The sequence below is a fragment of the Pelodiscus sinensis genome, chromosome 10 (genome assembly GCF_052426305.1).
Source record: "Pelodiscus sinensis isolate ZL-2025 chromosome 10, ASM5242630v1, whole genome shotgun sequence".
In the NCBI taxonomy this organism is placed as follows: domain Eukaryota; kingdom Metazoa; phylum Chordata; order Testudines; family Trionychidae; genus Pelodiscus; species Pelodiscus sinensis.
In genome coordinates, this window is record NC_143061.1 from 51789662 (window position 1) to 51808384 (window position 18723).

Genomic DNA, 18723 nt, shown 5'->3' on the forward strand with positions numbered 1-18723 from the left:
AAAGAGAGCATCCACACACAGAAGTACACTGAGAAAGCCATCTGCTTTTCCAAAGATTGTGTCCATTCAGTATGGATGCTCTCTTGCATTTAAGCAATGATCATTACGGACAGAGTGGCCACCAGGGCACCTGTGCTCCCCCGCCCCCCTTCTTTTGAAAGAACTCCCTCTTCCCTGTCCCCACACACCTCTTCCCCCCTCCCCCCCCGAAAGACCTTTTTCAGAAAAAGCCTTCTTGCTCGTAGAAAGAGAATTACCAATACCAGAAAAACTCCTCTGTTCTTTTGATTTACTTTCAGAAGAATCAAACTGCAGTATGGACATAACTCAGGCTTTGTTGGCCGTTTTTCTGACAAAACTCTGTAGTATAGACATGCCCTGAGTGAGCCATCCTCAATGCCCTGTTCTTAAATAAAATAAGGAGCATCTTAGATTTTCATATTACAGATTCTTACCAAAATCCCAGGACTGTCCCATTACAAGCACTTATGAGCATGGTGAACATTGGGGGAAGGAGACAGACTTTTTTCCACAGGCCGGGCTTAAAACAGCTCTGAGGGAAAAGAAAAAACCCAGCCAGCTGCTGTTTCTTGAACCATTAGAGTATTGAGTAAGCAGCCTGGGATGATCCTAGCTCAGAATATCAATCAGTAGTCCAACCCACAAGCCAAGACACTGGTTACGTTAAGTGACACCCAGTACAGGACTACTCTCCAAGAAGTGAGAGCTCTTAGTGCCAGAGTACGTAGCCGGATACGTAATTCCCATTGTAATCAAAGCACGTTCTTTGTGTGTTGAGGGTCTAATCTCCCTCCAACTAGCACTTCAATACCCTCTCCTCTAAAACTCTGTCCTTTTAGTCACGGCCCTGAAGCTATCTGTTGAAATGTCCTCTCTAGCCTTTCCAACGAGAAGTCCTGTGGTACCTTATAGACTAACAGATTTATTGGAGCATATTTTGTGGGCAAAAACCCACTTCGTCAGACTAACACTGCTCCCCCTCTGATATTCTCTAGCCTTTGGGAAGTCACATGCCCCATTTTTATGTACACATTGCAATTTATTAGACAGACTCCTGTTTGCACAGATTCCAACATGCCTAAACTTTCTAATTCAGACTCATCTTCCCTCACTTGTTGCTTGCTGCTGGTAGCATTCTTCATGATACTATTGAGTTGCTTTTTGGCCATCTTCCCAGTTTCTCTGGTTTGCAGAATTCTCATCTAGTTTGTCATTAGTTCCTGGATGAGGCTCAAGCAGTTTGCTCAGCTGGTACCCAAAAGAAGCAAAACAAACTAAATCAGAGTGACTCACCCTCTGAGCTAGGATGTTAAGCACTGAAAGGAACTCTCTCACTTCCACAATGGTGAGTAAGAGCATGGTCCATGGTGCCTCAATTCTGCACTTCACTCCTTACATTCCCAGCTCAGGTCTACTCTACAAAGTTTTGCTGCCATACCTGTGTCAGAAGGGTGAAAACCCCCACCCCACTTCAGGCAGCTCTGGCTGCACAACCATCAGCACAGACTACTATGCCGACACAAAAGTTTCTATTACTGTAGGTAATGCAGTTTGAAGAGATGGCGTTACTACTCCAAAAGGAACACTTCTGCTGGCATATGACACATCTACGCTAGGGAGCTGTGTCTGTATAATTATGCCAGCAATACATTTGTATTGTAGACAAGAATCAGTCTTGTGAGCTTCTCCAGCAATTTCATTCTCTATATCATCATGCCCAGTGCTCGTCTTATCTAGGGGTATAAATCTTTTAATTAGTTAAAATTTTAGTTGTTTATCGGGTTAACATTTAGCCTCCTGCCTGGCCTGGCCAGCTTAGGCACAGCTAGGGCAGGGAGAAATGTCCTGCCAGCCTGCCAAAGCTGAGTCAGACCACGTGGGGCCCCTACCTGCATGCCCCGCACGGCTGAGACCAGAGATGCACCAGGCCATCCTGCACGCCTGGGACTGCTCATAGTACAAGGTGGCTTCCAGTGCATTGGCTCCAACTGCCAGCCTCAGTCTCAGGGAGTCAGCTGCTGCCCTGCACAGCTCGCTCTGCAAAGGTGTGTACTGCAGCACCTCCGGCATGGGGCAGCAGCCAGCTCCTTGGGAGCAGGGCAGGTAGCCTGCATGTGCTGGGAGGGAAGAGTTTTAACTATAACAAAAATCAGTAAGCATCAGCTTATCGATTAACTGTTTAAACAGTTGAACTCTTACAGCCCTACTTTTATCAGCCTTCTGACAAAACAAATAAAAAAATTCAAGGTGAGTCATTTCCAGTAAGAGGAAGGCAACTGTGCCACCTCTTCAGCCTGTGTTGAAGGCCTAACCAAAGTGAGTACTTGAATATGTAGATTTTTTTTTTAATACGGGATTTCATTCTCTGTTACGCACTAGTAAGCAGTGCTTATTGGTCCAAAACTATAGCCATGATTTGGTGTCACTGAGAACAGGATGTTAACAGAAGGCAACATATCAAGCAGTGTTTGCTTTGGCTCTCCATAAATCACATGTGAAGTTGTTTCTTAACGTCCATCGTAACTTCAGTCAGATCACCACCAGCGTTTACAGCCCAGCTCCTGCCCCAAATTTAGAGTGCACTACTGTTTTCATTTATCACTACTGGAGGGAGGTTCCCCCCCCCCGAAGGAACCAGATTCTCCAAGATCAGCATTTTGCACCATTTTGTTACTCAGTAGCCTTCCACTGTGGTATTGTGGATGGGATTTTCAGGAGCAAAGCTCTTTCAGGACTTCAGCTTCTTCAGTGATGGAATGTGTGTATCTGACCAATTTCTTATTAAAAAGGCATTCCACCTCACTAATCGTGGTGCAACTGTTATGAGACAATGACAACTGCTAGTGACACTATGGGAATCCATTTCCAAGTCCCTGTGAAAAATCTACAAGGCTAACAAAAAGTTCAGTTTTGTGAGCGTGGCTTGTGCAGGATCATAGTGGGATGGTGTGCAGGATCAGCAGAGATTAGTTGCTCTGAATATTTTGGGGTCAATTCCCCACTGTATGCTAATCAGGTGCCTAGAATTGAACCAAAAACAAGTGACATTCATGTACATTATGGATGTCAGTATTCACTCTAACGAGTTCCCAAAGTACATAGGAGGGTCATAGTACACAAGGACTTTACCATCACACAGTAATTTGACTTCATGTAGAGCTTGACTGAGTTTTAGGTGGAAGGTATACTCTGTCTTAGTTTGATTGACCAAACACACTCGGGGTGTATCTGCAATGCAGGGCTTAACTCGAAATAAGCTACGTTAATTGCATATCTTATTTCAAAATACCTTATTTTGAAATAGGGAGTGTCTACACAGCACTTATTTCAAAGTAAGAGCACTCTTCCTCCGACTTCCCTTATTCCTCATACAATGGCTGTGGCCAATATAGACGTGCTTTTCTGCAAAAAAGCCTCCATCGCCATTTTAGCCATTGGGGCTTTTTTGTGGAAAACAGCACTGTGCTGTCTACACTGGCCCTCTTGCACACATGATTTGCACAAGAGGGCTTTTGCCCAAATGGGAGCAGCACAGTATTTCTGCAAGAACACGGATGATCTTAAATGAGATCGTCAGTGTTCTTGCGGAAACTCAAGCGGCCAGTGTAGACAGCTGGCAAGTTTTTCCGCAAAAGCAGATGATTTTGCGGAAAAACTTGCCAGTCTAGACACAGCCCAAGGGTAATACTGAACCTTAGAGCAATCCATTCCAGTGAATAAGTCATCTACTTATCTGACCGTGTATCTTGATGAAATAACATCAATTCTTGAGCAAAGAGCACGTGACCGAGACTATGTAGCTATTTCTCAAAAAATTGCCCATTTCTATTCACAGAGTCATAGGCAGGCACCAGATGAACCACTAGCCTGACATTTTGAAGCATAAGCTTTCATAGGCAAAGACTCACTTCATCATATGCATCTGACAAAGTGGGTCTTTGCCCACAAAAGCTTATGCACCAATAAATTAGTCAGTCCATCAGGTGCCACAGGACTTGTTGTTTATGACATTTTGAAGCCATCTGTATTGAGTTCAGTTTACAACAACCACAAAATCCATGTCGTGTGTGGAAACCAAGTTCACTCAGGTGCCCTTCCATTACTGCAAAAATTATATCAGTTTTCATCTGGTCATTTAGATTGTAGGTTGAGCACAGTAAGGAGATCGGCCCTTTACTCTTTGCAGAGTTTGGTTCTATATGTGGGTTATGTGCAACCATTTCAGCTCGTCTCTCCAGCCTGGATATCTGCATTATGTCTCTCGAATTCAAGACGTCAAGTGGCCACTTCGATGCTTCCATTTCAAACTGTAGTTGTTCAACTAGAAACACCATTAAGTCCAGCAGCCTTCCATACTTGGGGTTTTTATGGATACTACCAGCTTACAATGCTGACCACTCACTGTGGAGTTGGTAGTCTCCCAAATGTCAGAGTTCCCGCTTAGCTGGTTTTGTTTTGCACTTGGTTTTGTGGGCTGATTTACTATTTAGTAGGAGTTGGTGAGTGACGTGGTTGGGTGAGACTATGAAGATAATCAAATTCTATCATCTGTAAGGGTTAAGCTTGCAAATGTTGACCCATGCTTTCTGATGTTATATTAGAGACGCCCTATAAGTCACCCCGGTATATCTGTGCCACACTAAAGTCATTAATGCTTATAGGAACGGATGTGTTGTAAGTCCTCCCATTCCCTGCTGTTAAGCGCCACTCAAAAACCGCCCCCCCCCCCAAAATCCAAAACCAATTCGCAGAAATGGAATTCAGCTGCGAGGAAAAAAATTCCCCACTAAGTTATGTTCCAAAACACACTTAGACTTACAGTGAAACTTATCTTGGACTTACAGGGAGGACATCCTGTATAGCACATGTTGGTTGTTTCATTTGGCTCTCCCAGAGATTGTGGCACCCCTTTCTGATCTCTCTGGCTATGTCTGTACTGATCCCGTCTTCTGCAAAAGCTTATGCAAATGAAGCACAGAGTAGAATATTACCCTGCTTCATTTGCATAATTAGGGGCTGATTTTGAGCAAGAGGCTTTTGTGCAAAAAGGAGCCGTCTACACAGCTCCTTTTTGCACAAAAGCTTGTTGCGCAAAAATGGCCCCTAATTAATTACGCAAATGAAGTGCAGCGATATTCTACTTCACATTTTGTTTGCGTAAGCAGGCTGCAGTGTAGACGTAGCCTCTCATAAGCATTTCCCTGAGCCCCATGATTTCTTCACTGAAAGGACCCAAGTCAAGCAGTTCTGATTCATATTGTTGGCTGGTCTATTCTAAAAACCCAGACCCATATAGTGTCTGGCATCTCCTAGGGATGGGCTTTTGGGCCATCTGTCATACCATGGAGACAAATTTTCCAGATGCTTGTGGGTTGGATTACTATTAAAGATGGATCCATCCAATTCATAGGAATTCAATCTTCCTAGTCCAGCCTTTCAGAAGTTGAATTTCATCAGGTACCTTGTTCTCCTGGATAGTACTGAAGCCTCTAGTCTCACCTGCCCTAGTCTGTGCTGCTACTGTGGGAACATAAACCTTCTGAAGCTCCCTGTGTTTTCAGAGAAGACATGGACTAGGATAGAGTTAGAGGTACATTTAGACCTTGCGCTACAATTTCCAGGATAGTTTGTTGCTGCCCACTTCTCAGCTTCTTCCTCATGGTAGTAGGATCCCCTGATGGTGGTGTGGCTGTGGAAATCAACTATGACAGGGCATGATTTTCTGGGGTGGGAGGGCAGAAAGAAGAGTCAGATCGACATGCAAATTGTTCACAAAGTAGTTTAAATAGCAGTAGTTTGTTACCAAGCTCAACCACAGTGAGTTCCATTGTCATCGGTATTTCACAGCAGTATTTTTCACCTCTCATCACATTCAAGTAGGATGCTACTATAGGTGTTGCTTTTTGATGTTCACTGCCATATGATTGCCAGGGATGTTTGGTAGTTTTGTAGGCACCCGAAGTTTGCTCTCTTGCCTGATACAAAGTCAGCTTTCTCTACAGACAATCCATCCACATTGGAGCTACTTAAAACAAACTTTAAGGCCATAAGGGACCATCATGATCATCTAGGTCAAACCTTTTGAAACACTGCAGACTACATTACCTCATCTGCCCACCCTAACCTCTGGCTGAGTTACACAAAAAGGCCTTTAAATCAGGATTTAAAAGCTTCAAGTTAGAGAATCACCCATTTACACTTGTTAAATCTGCCAGTGACATGTGCTCCATGCAGCAGAGGAAGGCACACACAAAAAGGCGCATTGTCAATTTGACCCCAAACATCAGTTCGACCCCAAGAACATGGGCAAGGCCCAGCAGCCAGACATCAGGAAAAAACTTCTCTGGAGTTAACTCAGAGCCTTTCCCACTAGCACCCCAGCACTGGCTACTGGAGATATTTGCTACGTGCATGTAGTCAATTTCTGCTTGTGATAGCACTCACAAGCAGATTTTGTCATATCAACCCCTTCATGAACCTCTCAAGACCAGTCTTGTTATATGTTGGGTTGTTCACCCCCACTACTCCCTTTGAAAAACTGTTCCTGAACTTTATGCCTCAGAGTTAGAGACTCCATCTAATTTCAGGCCTAAGCTTACTGATGGCCAGTTTATGGATAGCCACTTGTTCTGGTATGAATACTGGTGTTTACCTTGAATTGCCTAGTGGCTGCTAGTGAGACTTTATTTATAGTCATCCCTCAAAGCTCAGAACTTGTGTCACCAAGAGGCATCATTACAAGAGTCATTTGTTAGTCTTCCATTTCTAAGTGCTGCTAGAAATCTGAAGTTGATCTTAACCTCATCAAATTTCACGATTCCCTACACTTGTCCCCCTTATTACAAGAAGAACTACAATGACTTGCACTCAGTGTGTACAGCACACAAGCCCCCTTAGTATTAGGCTGAAAACCTTCTATCCCATCTCCTTCATATATACAAAAATTTAAGGGAGGAAAGCTTCTATCCAATGCAATTTAACAGTGGACAGAAGCTAGCTTTCAAATATGGCCACCATGGAAAAAGGCTACCAGCAACTGCTGAACTTTGCAGCCAGGTAACCTATAAGCAAGAAATGTATTTACATTTCCAGAACTGAATGCAATACTTGCTGAATTCCTCATATTTTATGTTCTAATTGGGTTTGTTTTTCCTTTGTTATTTGAGCTGGAAGAGACTCATCATACATTTCCACCTGGATTTGCTCTCATCTTCGCCTCCCCCAGACTAAATTGGTTTAATTAGCAAAGTATCTCATTCAACTGGCAGAGGATCTTGTTTCAAAATAATGGTGACAAAAATAACCTTTATTTTATTCATTTTGAAAACGAACTGCAATTAATGTTGCATCAGCAACAGAATTGATTGAAAGCCCCCCCCACCAGGGAGAGCACATAAGCAAAAAGCTAACACACTCCACTTTAAATTCCCAAGAGTCACCCTAGCTAGCACCTGCTCAGCTACAATACCTCTTTGTAATGTCACAACTGATTATTTGTCTATAGACACAGGCCCATCACTAATTGGACAATTGCTTATAGGCAGGATGGCAAAGCGAAAAGTTAAGTTATTTAAAAAGAATACAACTAAAAGTCAAGAGGGTAACTCAAGACAACAGTTGTAAGCAGGGCATTCTGAGAGTTCAGAAGAAAAGCCGCTTAAGGGGGCAAGAAGGGCTTCTGAGGATAGGTAACAAGCAATGTTTGTATTTTGAGAGGAAGATGTCTAAAAGAAAGAAGGACTTGAGAATGAGGACAAGGCTTAACAGGTACAGGTGGAAGAGACAGACAAACAAATAAGCACCAATTATCAGAGCAATAGAGGGCAGGGAAGGATCTGCATGGGGATGGTGGAACAATCTTGTTGAAAACCTTGGTGCAGTTTTCCACAAAGACAACAAAAGGGGCTAAGGCAGGTGAGAGGAGAGAGGTAACAAAGGAATTATGAAGTAACAGATGAACAGGTAGAATTGTGGTTGAGGTCAACATGAAGACTCAAGTACTTCTGGAAGATTCAAGTAAATTTTGCACCATGACACACTGCATTATTTTGCAGAAATTAGTGTTTGTCTTGGAGACTGTCCCTGACCCGTCCTTCCCCTCCCTCCCACACATCATGCAAAGATGTTGGCTGTCACCTGAGTCCAGCTCACAAATAGAAGGCAAAACCAAGGAGGGAGGGGAAGGAACTGGAGGATTCCCAGCAGCTGCAGTTCCTAGCACATCCTCAAGGAAGGCAGGAATCTGTGAGCAATTCCAGGACCTAGCATCTGGATGTTTCTCCTGTTTCCCTGGCTTCTGGAGAGAGGGGCTGTGAGCATTTGGGCCAAGGGGACTCCTTGCAGCAGGCCTCTGGCGGGGAAAATGGGGGTGCTGAGTGTGTTTGCTCCCCCCAGCTATATTGGGGGAGGGGAGAAGAGCAGAGATACAGGAAGTGGGGTGTCCTAGAGCAACAGTTCTCAAACTTTCTGGCCCACAGCCTACCCCACTCAACGCAGACCTTTCCATGGATCACCAGCCCAACATCTTTGATGACAGGTGCAGGTGAGGGGCTGGGTGCAACAGTGGGGTCTGGCCAGGAGGGAGGTTGAGTGTAGGAGAGGGGTGGGGAAATCTGGGTGGAAGGGAGGGTGCAGGTTCTCAGAAGGAGGGTATGTGTAAGGGCAATGGGGGTTAGGGATGTTAAATTGCATGTAATCCGGTAAACGTGTAGCCGATATTGTCTGTTACACCATTACCTTATAAGCAGCTCTGGAAATATCTAAAGGGCAAAAGCAGGCTGGCTCAGTCCCAGCAGGGGGTAGCTGTTGGGACTTTTCATGAGCCAGGACTGAGCTGGCCAGCCTACTAAAACACTTACTTGCAGGAGAACGGGGGGTTTGCATGAAGCTGGTAGGATTAACCGATAAGCATTATTTATCGGTTAATAGTTTAACTGGATACAATATTACATCTCTAATGGCTGTGTAGGGTCTGGGCATAAGGGGCATGAGAGGTGCTCACCTACCTCCATGCTCCCTGCTGCTCCCAATGGAAGGAATTACAGACAATGGGATCAGTAGGGAAAGCCTCCAGATGAACAGTTTCCTGCACTGTCCTTCTCCCTCCCCGTTCCCCTCTCCCCAGCGAGACACTGGCGTTAATGCTCCAACCACATGGGGGTGGGGGGAAGCACAGGGCTGGAGGACCAGCATAAGCACCTAGCTGCAGCAGGATGACGAGTCCTGAGCTTACAGCCCACCTGCAAGACAACTGCAAACCACTCGTCTGTGGAACATACTTAACCACTGTCCTAGAGGTTTAACTCCACTCTAGGGCTATGTCTACACTACGAATTCTCAGCAAAAAAAATGCCAATGAAGAACTCATTTGCATGAGTCACACTCTCATTTGCATATTTCCTACCAATCCCGTTTTTCCCTGGGGTTTTTGCGTGAAAACAAGCCGTGTGGACGTTTTCTTTTTGCTCAAAAGAACACTTTTCCCGCAAGATTGGTAAGTCTCCTTTTTTGGGCCATAAGGATCTTGCGGGAAAAGGGGTTTTTGCTCAAAGAGGAAACGTCCACACTGCTTATTTTTGCATAAAAATCCTAGCAAAAGAACGGATAGGCAGAAAATATGCAAGCGAGATCACAACTCATGCAAAAGAGTCCCTCATTAGCATATTTTTTGCCAAGGAAACTCTTAGTGTAGACATAGCCTTATGTTTGTATTGTTATAGACATTCTCACTGACAGGTATTTTGAAATAAAGTTCCCAAAATAATTTAAACTCCTGACTATATAGTGTTACTTTAACAATTAGCAGAATTGTAAAGCATTGTGTGCAGAATTTTTATGATATGGAATTTCCCCAGGAGTAACTAAAGTTAGGAAAAGTGAATGGGGGATACTGGCTGTGTCAAGAGCCACTCAAAAGGAGGGTTAGTGCTGTTTGAGGCTCAGCAGTCCCATTTTGTCCATACAACAGTTTGTAAAAGTTCAACTTCATTTAAAGAAGACTGAGTAGAAAAACCCAGTATAGCTACAAAAAAGAACGGGCAATTATGACACAACAAGCACTAAAAGTGTTAGTGCACATAAAACTAAGCTGGCTTTAAAGGTGAGCTAAAAGGAAACTATTAAGGAAGCCCTTTATTTCAATCATCAACTTCTAGAGTTGCCTGGAAACAATCAAAGATTCATGTACACCACCCACTTTTGAAATAAGATAAAGCATTCTACAATGAGGTTCACAGTAAAGTTTTGGAAGAATTCCATGAAATATTATTCAGGAATCTGCAAGACAGCATGTTAACAAACATGAAAAGCCTGTTTCAAAGCCCATTTGAGTTACTAAAACAAGTGACAGGCATTTTTAGAAGAACAGGCTAATTATAACTGCAGTTTGCTTTGGGAGGCAGGGAAAAATAGCGAAGGGTCAAGTGTTTCTGCTGCAATGTGACTTTTTCTGGAATGATAAAGAGGCAAACACTTGCCCAATCAGACACGATTCAGAGCCGAAGCAGCAACCGGTGGCATGCGGGGGAGGGGAGGGAAGAAAAGTTTCGGTGTCCGACGCATTAAGTTCCGCAGACAGCACCAGCCCAATCGAGCCTACCACTTCCCGGAGTCACAGCAACCTAACTTCATTCATTCGCACCATTAACCGCGGGCGAAGGGCTGCTACGCAAGAACGCGCGTCTGAAACCCTGGATTCGCGCTCCGCTCTGCCTGCCAGAGCGGGACCAACACGACTCCCGGGGCCACCCGCTCTCTCCCCCCCAGTGTCTCTCATCATCCGCACTGGGGCGAGACGGGGGTGGAGGCTGAGCCTCCCAACTCAACCAGCCAGCAGCCGGGCACGGGGCTGCCCCCGGGCACTCGCACCGCCCGCGGCTAGCCAGGGGCAGGCGCCCGGGGCCGGGGAAAGGGGGGGGGGGGCTGCTCACAGTCGGAACATCCGCTCCATGTCCTTGATCTGCCGCCGGCTGAACTCCTTGAACTCGGTGTAGGGGTTGAAGACCTTGGCCTGGCGGGGCCGGGCCGTGCCCTCGTTGATGTCCTGCCTGCGGCTCAGCTTGGCCCCCAGCTCCGAGTCGGCGCTGGCGAGCATGGAGCTCCTGCTCTCCTCCTCCTCGTCCTCCTCCTGCCCGGCCCCCCTGCCCGCCGCCGCCTCCTCCCCGCCGGGCGCGGGCTGCGGGTCGCTCTCCTCTAGCAGCAGCCGGCGCTGCAGCTTCTGGGCCAGCTCGCTGGAGGCCATGGCCGGGCGCTCGGAGCAGGCGGGAGCCGCCCTGTGCTCGCGCTGCGAGTTCCCGGCCCGTGCCCGGCCCTGAACTTTATTCCCAGGCTCCGGGAGTGGGGCGGGGCGGGGCGCTGGGCGGAGAGTTAAGGACGCGCCGGGCGGTTCCCTCGCCTGCCTGGCACTGGCGGCCCCGCCAACTGTCCCTCAAGCCAGGAGTGCGGCTCCCCTCCCCCTTCCTTTCCTCAACGAGCTTTCCCGCCCTTTCCTCATGGTCTCCAGCCTCCGTTCCTGCCCTATCGCTCACCCAGCCTCCGTTCCTGCCCTATCGCTCACCCAGCCTAGCCCTTGTCCGCGCCTTCCTGCTATTACCAACTCTGCCCGTTTCTCCCCCCGCCCCACTTCCACAGACTCTCTACGCGATCTCAGTCCCAGTTTAGCTCCTCACCTTGCCCATTTCAAACCCAGCCCAGGCTGCTGCATCCCACTCCTAGGAACCCCTGAGCCCCATTTCCTCACATATTCTTCCCTGCCCTTTATCTCACTCCCACACTAGCCCTGTACCTGGCTCTGGCTCTCCCTCCCCACTGCCACACCAGCCTCCATCCTTCACATGCCTCCTAGCTTAGGTTCCTGGCCTCTCCCATTTCAAACCCAGTCCAGCTCCCTCACAAGCCCTGCCTAGTTAACCTAATTTCAGTCCAAGTCCATGCCTGTGCCCTTCCCACTCCCAGCTCACCTCATTACCTCCACACCCTGCCATGTCCCTCTCAGTCCACCTCACTCCCCCACTTCTAGATCAGCCTTCTGCCCCCCACACCCAACCCACCTCATTTCCCCCAATGCTCTACCCAACCTTGTTGCACCCCGACACTGCCTGTCCTGCTCCTCCTTCAGTTATCCATGTGCCCTGCCCAGACCACCCAATTCCCCTCCTATCCACCTCATTCCTCACATACCCTGTTCAGTCACACTTCCCTAAACACGCCCTGCCCTGCCCAGCTCTTCCACTCTACTCATCCCCCAGCCCCTGCTCAGCCTGCCTGACCCAGTCCACCCCACACCTTGCTCTGCCCAGTTCTCTACTTCCCCCCCACCCAACCTCCCTCATATCCTGCCCACATCTTCTGTACCACTTCCCTCACACCATGCCCTGTCTCACTACACTCCCTCCACTCTGCCCTCCCCTCTTGTCCTAGTTCCCCTACCTTGCTCCCCTCCTGCCATCTGTTCCAGGTCAGCCAGAGACAGTGCTGTGCAGCCCAGCTCTGTAGGCAAGGTCTGGGGCTGCTTGCCTCCGGAGGACCCTGATAAACATACATCAGCCAGTTCTGCTGTGTGCTCTGAGCACCCAGAAGCCCTTCTCGGGGATCAGCAAAACCTGTGCCTGGGGCGGCAGGCCTGACCAGGCTGCAGCAGGTCCCCTGCCCATGGAGTGGCACAGCAGGCCTGGCTGGGCTGCCCCCCCCCCCCCGCCTGTGGTGTGACAGCAGGTGCTCCATTCTGGGTGGGCCACTAGTTAACTGTAAGCAGTAAGCATCAGCCGGTAAGGTTAATCATTCACATTCCTAATACAAATGCAGTAGGCCATGCCAGTCCAGCAGCTGCTTGCTATTGCCATCTAGAATCTGGGTATCCTAGCCTGTTACAGGAAGGACAACTATCAGTTTTGTGGTGGAGGTGAGTGAGGCAAATATTACTGTGTTTTACCAACAGGTGGTTGACATAGCTAGTGTGCCAAAATGGAAGTGTAGGAAAGGACCTCTATAAGTCATCTAGTCCAGTCCTCTGCACTAAATGCAGCACTAAGTAATAACTACCCTGTTCCTGGCAGGTGTTTTTCTAACCTGTTCTTAAAAACCTCCTATGATGGAGATTCTGCCACCTCCTGAGACAATTTGTTCCAATGTTAAATAAGTTTTCCCCGATGTCCTTACCATTGCTGCAGTATAAGCCCATTGCTTCTCCTATTGTCAGAGGTTAAGGAGAACAATTTTTCATACTTCTTGTAATGATCTTTTATGCACTTGACAACTATTATGTTCATCCTCAGTCTTCTCTTCTTTACATACTAAACAAACCCAGGTTTTTTCAGTCTTCCCCTTCTCCCCCCCAGTTCAGATTTCTGAATCTTTAATCATTTTTATTACTATCCTTTGGGCTTTCTTGAATTTGTCCACCTCTTTCCTGAAATATGGTGCCTAGACCTGGACAAAATACTCAAATGAAACCTTATCAGTCTGGAGGAGAATGGAAGAATTGCTTCTTTTGTCTTGCCGATAACACTCCTACTAACATATCAGAATGATATTCACTCTTTTTTTTTTTTGCTTTTTTTTTTTTTTTTTTTTGCAGTGTTACACTTTTGACTCATATTTAGCTTGTACTATAGTAATATAGCACTATAATCTCCAGATGCCTTTCCACAGAACTCCTTCCTGGGCAGTCATTTCCCCTTTTGTATGTGTGCAATTGACTTACTTCCTAATGGAGTACTTTTAATTTGTCCTTATTGAATTTCATCCTATTTACGTGAGACTGTTTCTCCAGTTTGCCTAGGTCATTGTGAATTTAGTCTTATCCTCCAAAGCACTTGCAACCCCTCCAAACTTGGTGGTATCCACAAACATCATGAACTTTCTATGTCATTATCTAAATCACTTATGAAGATAACAGAACCAGGCACAAGACTGATCTCTGGGGAATAGAGTTCCTTCTAATATGTCCTGAGCAAGGCTGCTGCACACAGAGCTGCTGTGGCCAGCGAGGCCTTCTCCCCTGGCTGCAACAGCTCCCTGCAGGGGCCGGAGGAGAGGTGTGCTGCTCTGGCCCCAGGAGGGAGCCACCAGAGCTGAAGGAGACATGCCTCCATGACTTAGCAGGGAGCTACTGCAAGACAGAGCGGGGGGAAGAGGGGCCTTGCAAAGTTCTCTCTGCCATCTCCAGCAGCACAGACCTGCTGTAGCTAAGAGAGAGATGTCTTTTCTCCAGACCCAACTCAGCTTTATCGGAGCTGGAACTGCTGCCAGAGAGGCACCTCTCACTTAGCCTGGAGCTGCTACAGTGAGAGGGGACTGGGGGAGCCCTTTCTCCCAGGGGAATCTGTAGTTAAACCCCCCCATCCCTACCCCTAGGCTTTACCCTTACAATTCTCTGACCCAGTCGTGAGCCCCCTGCCATACTCCAAACCTTAAACCCCAGGTGCCCCACAGAGCCTGCACCCCCAAACAGAACCCTCACCCCCCCCCAACAAAGCTAAGCTCCATCCCACATTCTGAACTTCTTGTCCCCACCACCCACAGATCATCCATGAACTTTATGTGCACCAAAGTGGAGGCGATAATTTCCATATTGGTACACACAAAATTCATTCCACACACGGAAAAAAAAAGTAGAGGGAACACTGCTGTGGAACCCCATTTGATATACCCTTACAGCTTGACTATGAACTGCTGATAACTACTCTCTGGGAATGGTTGTCCACCTAGTTATGCATCTTATAGTAGCTCCATCAAGGCATTTGTCTGAGGAGATCATCTCTAGTTTGTTTGAGAAGATCATGTTGGATAGTATCAAAAGCCTTATTAAAGTCCAGATATAGCTCATCTACCACTTACAGCCTATCCACAAGACTTGTTACCAAACTAGTAGCTTTTTTTGAGGGAGTATGATTTGTTCTTGACAAATACATGCTGTTACTTATCACCTTATCTTCTAGCTGTTTGCAAATGTATTGATTACTGGAAGATTGACCCAGTGTTGCTCAGGTCCTTAATTCAAATAAGTTTTGTTTGTCTTAATTTAAATCAGTGTCTTGGGGTGGGGCTGTGGAGGAGGGGTTCAGTATGCACTACCCCAGAGAGAGAGAAAGAGAGAGGATAACCCCAGCCCTCTCAGAGCAGCAGCTTGGGGCCAGATGAGAATTGCCTGTACATGGCCACTGTAGCTACAGCAGGCACAGCCAGGAAAAGGTGCATGTCCCATGACTGAGGGACAGACACACAAACAAACTCTCTGATATATATAGTAGAGAGCTGTCCATTTCTCCACCTCGACCCCCTGTTGGCCCAATGGGGTTATAGCTGTTCCAGTTGCCATCATTGGACCCTTGCTGCCCTCCGGTGGTCATTCTGCAGTATAACTGTCCCTCCTGCTGGACCCCTCTCTTTCCATTTTATGAGAAACAATCAAATTCTAGGCCCATCCCATTGTTCTATCACAACCAAACCCTTACCTTTCTTTAAGTTATGATAAGAGGAAGCTGCATACCAAATTTGGTGGTCTTACTATTTAGGAGGTGTTCTTGAACAAACAGACAGATGCACATTCCTAAAATATATAGTAAGATTTGCTCCATTACCTTCCATGGTAATGAAGTCAAGCTGACTGGTCTGTAATTCCCCAGTTTGTTCTTATTTTCCTTTTTATAGACTGGTACTATATTTGCCCTACTAAATTATCTGCCTTTGAAAGAACAGCTTCCTGAATGGTGCATGTGCCTATAGATTGCCTGCTACAAGGAATATGTGATTGTCAACTGTAAAGGCTATTACTCCATCATTTTACAAACCTCAGTCAGTACCACGGTTACTTTAGGGTTAGTCTTTATAGCTCTGGCTTATGAAACCCAACCCTGATGTCAGAAGAGTGTTAGGCTATGTCTACATTGCCCAGTTTTGCACAAGAACATATGCAAATGAAATACCATTTTTGCACAAGGGGCTTTTGTGCAAGAAGGAGCAGTTTATACTGCTCCTTCTTGCACAAAAATCCTCTCTTGTGCAAGAGCTGTTCTGCCGCTTATTTTCAGGCAGAACAGCTCTTCTGCAAGAGGGGGTTTTTGCACAAGAAGGAGCAGTATAGACTGCTTCTTCTTGCGCAAAAGCCCTTTGCGCAAAAATAATGACTCAATAAGTATGCAAATGAGGCACGACAGTAGTCATCGCTGTGCCTCATTTGCATATGTTTTTCTGCAAGACTTGGTGATATAGATGTAGCCAATGAGAAATTGAGCCATTACAGGATGGTGGAAGAATGTACAGTAGAAACCTTAGAGAGATAAACATTTGGGCTATGTCTACGCTGCAAGCTTCTTGTGCAAGAACTGTTTTGCACAAGAGTGAGTCCACACTGCCATGTGCTTTTGTGCAAGAGCATCCATGGCAGTGTCGATGCTCTCTTGTGCAAGATAGCTCTGATGGCCATTTTAGCCATAGGGGTTTCTTGTGCAAGAAACCCCTGTTGCCCGTCCACACTGCCTTCTTGCGCAAGAGGGCTTATTCTTCGTGAGGAGAGGAATAACTCTTGCGCAATAAACCCTCTGTTCTGACGTTGTACTGTAAGTTTTCTTGCGCAAGAACACCCGTGCAGTGTAGATGCTCTGCAAGTTTTTGTGCAAGAATGGCTGTTCTTGCGCAAGAAGCCTGTAGACGTAGCCTTAGAGTATGGAGGTTGTTTGTAACTCTGAACAAAACATTATGGTTCTTTCAAAAGTTTACAAGAGCAGATTGACTTAATACAGCTTTGAAATTTTATTATGCAGAAGAAAAACACTGCATTCCCTCCTATTTAGTAGTTTGCTGTATTTACCTTTTTTTGTGTGGAGGGGAACGGGTCTCTTCTACTACCTGATTGCAAAATTCTGGTTCAAAATGAGGTATATGCTTGACTTGTCAGTTTGTAATTCTGGTGTTCGTAACAGAGGTTCTTCGGTGTAGGCGAGATTAGCACAGCTTACAAAACTATGGGGATCCCCTATGATATCTCCCTGCCATAGTAGTGTGGTATGCAGTACAACATTTGCGAGGATAAAGGGGAGGTTTTGCCAGGAGCAGAATCAAGCCCCAACTGATTAGCACACTCAATATAGGAAAACAGAAAGTGTGCTTGTCATCACTAGGGCTGGATGCGGGCAAGTCAGAGACATAAGTGATGGTATATGTACCTGTAGCGTTATATCACCTGGTGACATCCTTGCAGAAATACTATAAGCTATGCATTGTTGCAGCATGTGGGCCACTGCATTTGCTAATGCTTGTATGCAATTTTAAGAGCTTGATATTTTATTAAAAGCTTGGGATAAGTCTCCTGCCTTCTCTTTTTTCAAGCACAAGACATTTAAGCAGCAAGTACCAAGAGGGCTCACACGTATAGTCTGACTCCATGGGTGCTCTGGGGCTCACAAGCCACAATGGTTTTGTTTTTTTTTTTTACTTGCTAAACTTATTAAAAATGTTAGTTGGAAGTTATTTTGCCTTAAACAAATGTTTTATAATGGAGGTAGGAGCATGTGCATGGTGCACAGTGGAAACAAAAAGGCAGAATTATTAGGCTTGAATACCATGATTCACAAGTAATAGATGTGAGTAGGGCCAGGTTGAAAGATGGATATGTTTTGTTAAAAATCAACAGTGTAGATTCACCTTCAGGAACTCATAGTGCTTCAACAAATACAGTGGAATTTGCTGCAACAGTACACGATCCAGCCACTGAATCTGCTACCAGTTTTGGGGTACCAGTGAGAGCTAACAAAAAAGAAAAGAAAAATTAGATAAGGGAGATCTTTTCTGGAGAGCTGTGGGTGGCATAGTGTAAAGGAATAGACTATAGTAGTGTGATTAATGGTGTTTTCTGGTCTGTATGCTGCAAAGCAATTTTGGCTGGACATAGTCTCCCATCTACATGTATAGAGAAAGAATCATTAGCGCTTTTGTAGATGATGGGTTTTGCTCAGGGAAGCATTAGAAAGGTTTTAATCCCATTAAAAATCTTCCATACACTATTGTTTAAAAAGCAGTCATATGGCACTTTAAAGACTAACAAGATGGTTTATTATGTGATGAGCTTTCATGGGGCAGACCCACTTCTTCAGATGATATTCTGAAAGTGAATTGGCATGACCATTATATAACAGAAGGATACAATGAAGAAGTAAACAAATTATACAGTAACTTATCAGCTACATAGAATCAGAAGGTGGGGGCGAGGTGATCTTTTACTAAGATCAGACTAACACGGCTACCTCTCTGTTACTATTGCTTAAAGTGTATCTGCATCTGAAAAAGGAGAACATGTAGATAGTTTTATGTCAGCAGGCAAAAAATGTGGTATGCAGCATTTAGTGATTTCATTGCTGAAGATTATAACTTAATTTGCCGTATTCAGCAGCACAAGGAGTGACCTTTCATGGACACAAATAAAAATTTGAATTTCATTCAATTGCTACATGTGCATGCTGAGGCTGTGCCCAAGCTTAAAAGATGGCTACAGTGAATGTCTTATAAATGGATGTCTCATAAAATCAACAGTGAAATTGTACACTGTGAAAGATATGCATGTTTGTACAAGAAAATCTTTACTACGCACTTATAATTGATGAAACAGCAGACAATTCTCTTGAAGAGCAAGTACCTGTGTCAGGATTATTGAAGATTTGTTCTATTGGTGAACTTCTTCTCTTTGGCTTTTATGAGACTCGTCTGACC

At 45.7% G+C, this 18723-nt stretch overlaps 1 protein-coding gene across 1 annotated transcript in view; it reads right to left on the minus strand.

Annotated features, from left to right (window-relative positions):
* The window catches only part of EFHD1 (EF-hand domain family member D1), a 39073-nt gene extending 27606 nt beyond the window's left edge, over positions 1-11467 (minus strand). The window contains exon 1 of the mRNA XM_006123680.5: positions 10950-11467. Coding sequence (XP_006123742.3) covers positions 10950-11260 — 311 coding nt within the window. The 5' untranslated portion in view covers positions 11261-11467. The remainder of the gene's footprint in view (positions 1-10949) is intronic.
* Positions 11468-18723: the final 7256 nt, after the last annotated feature.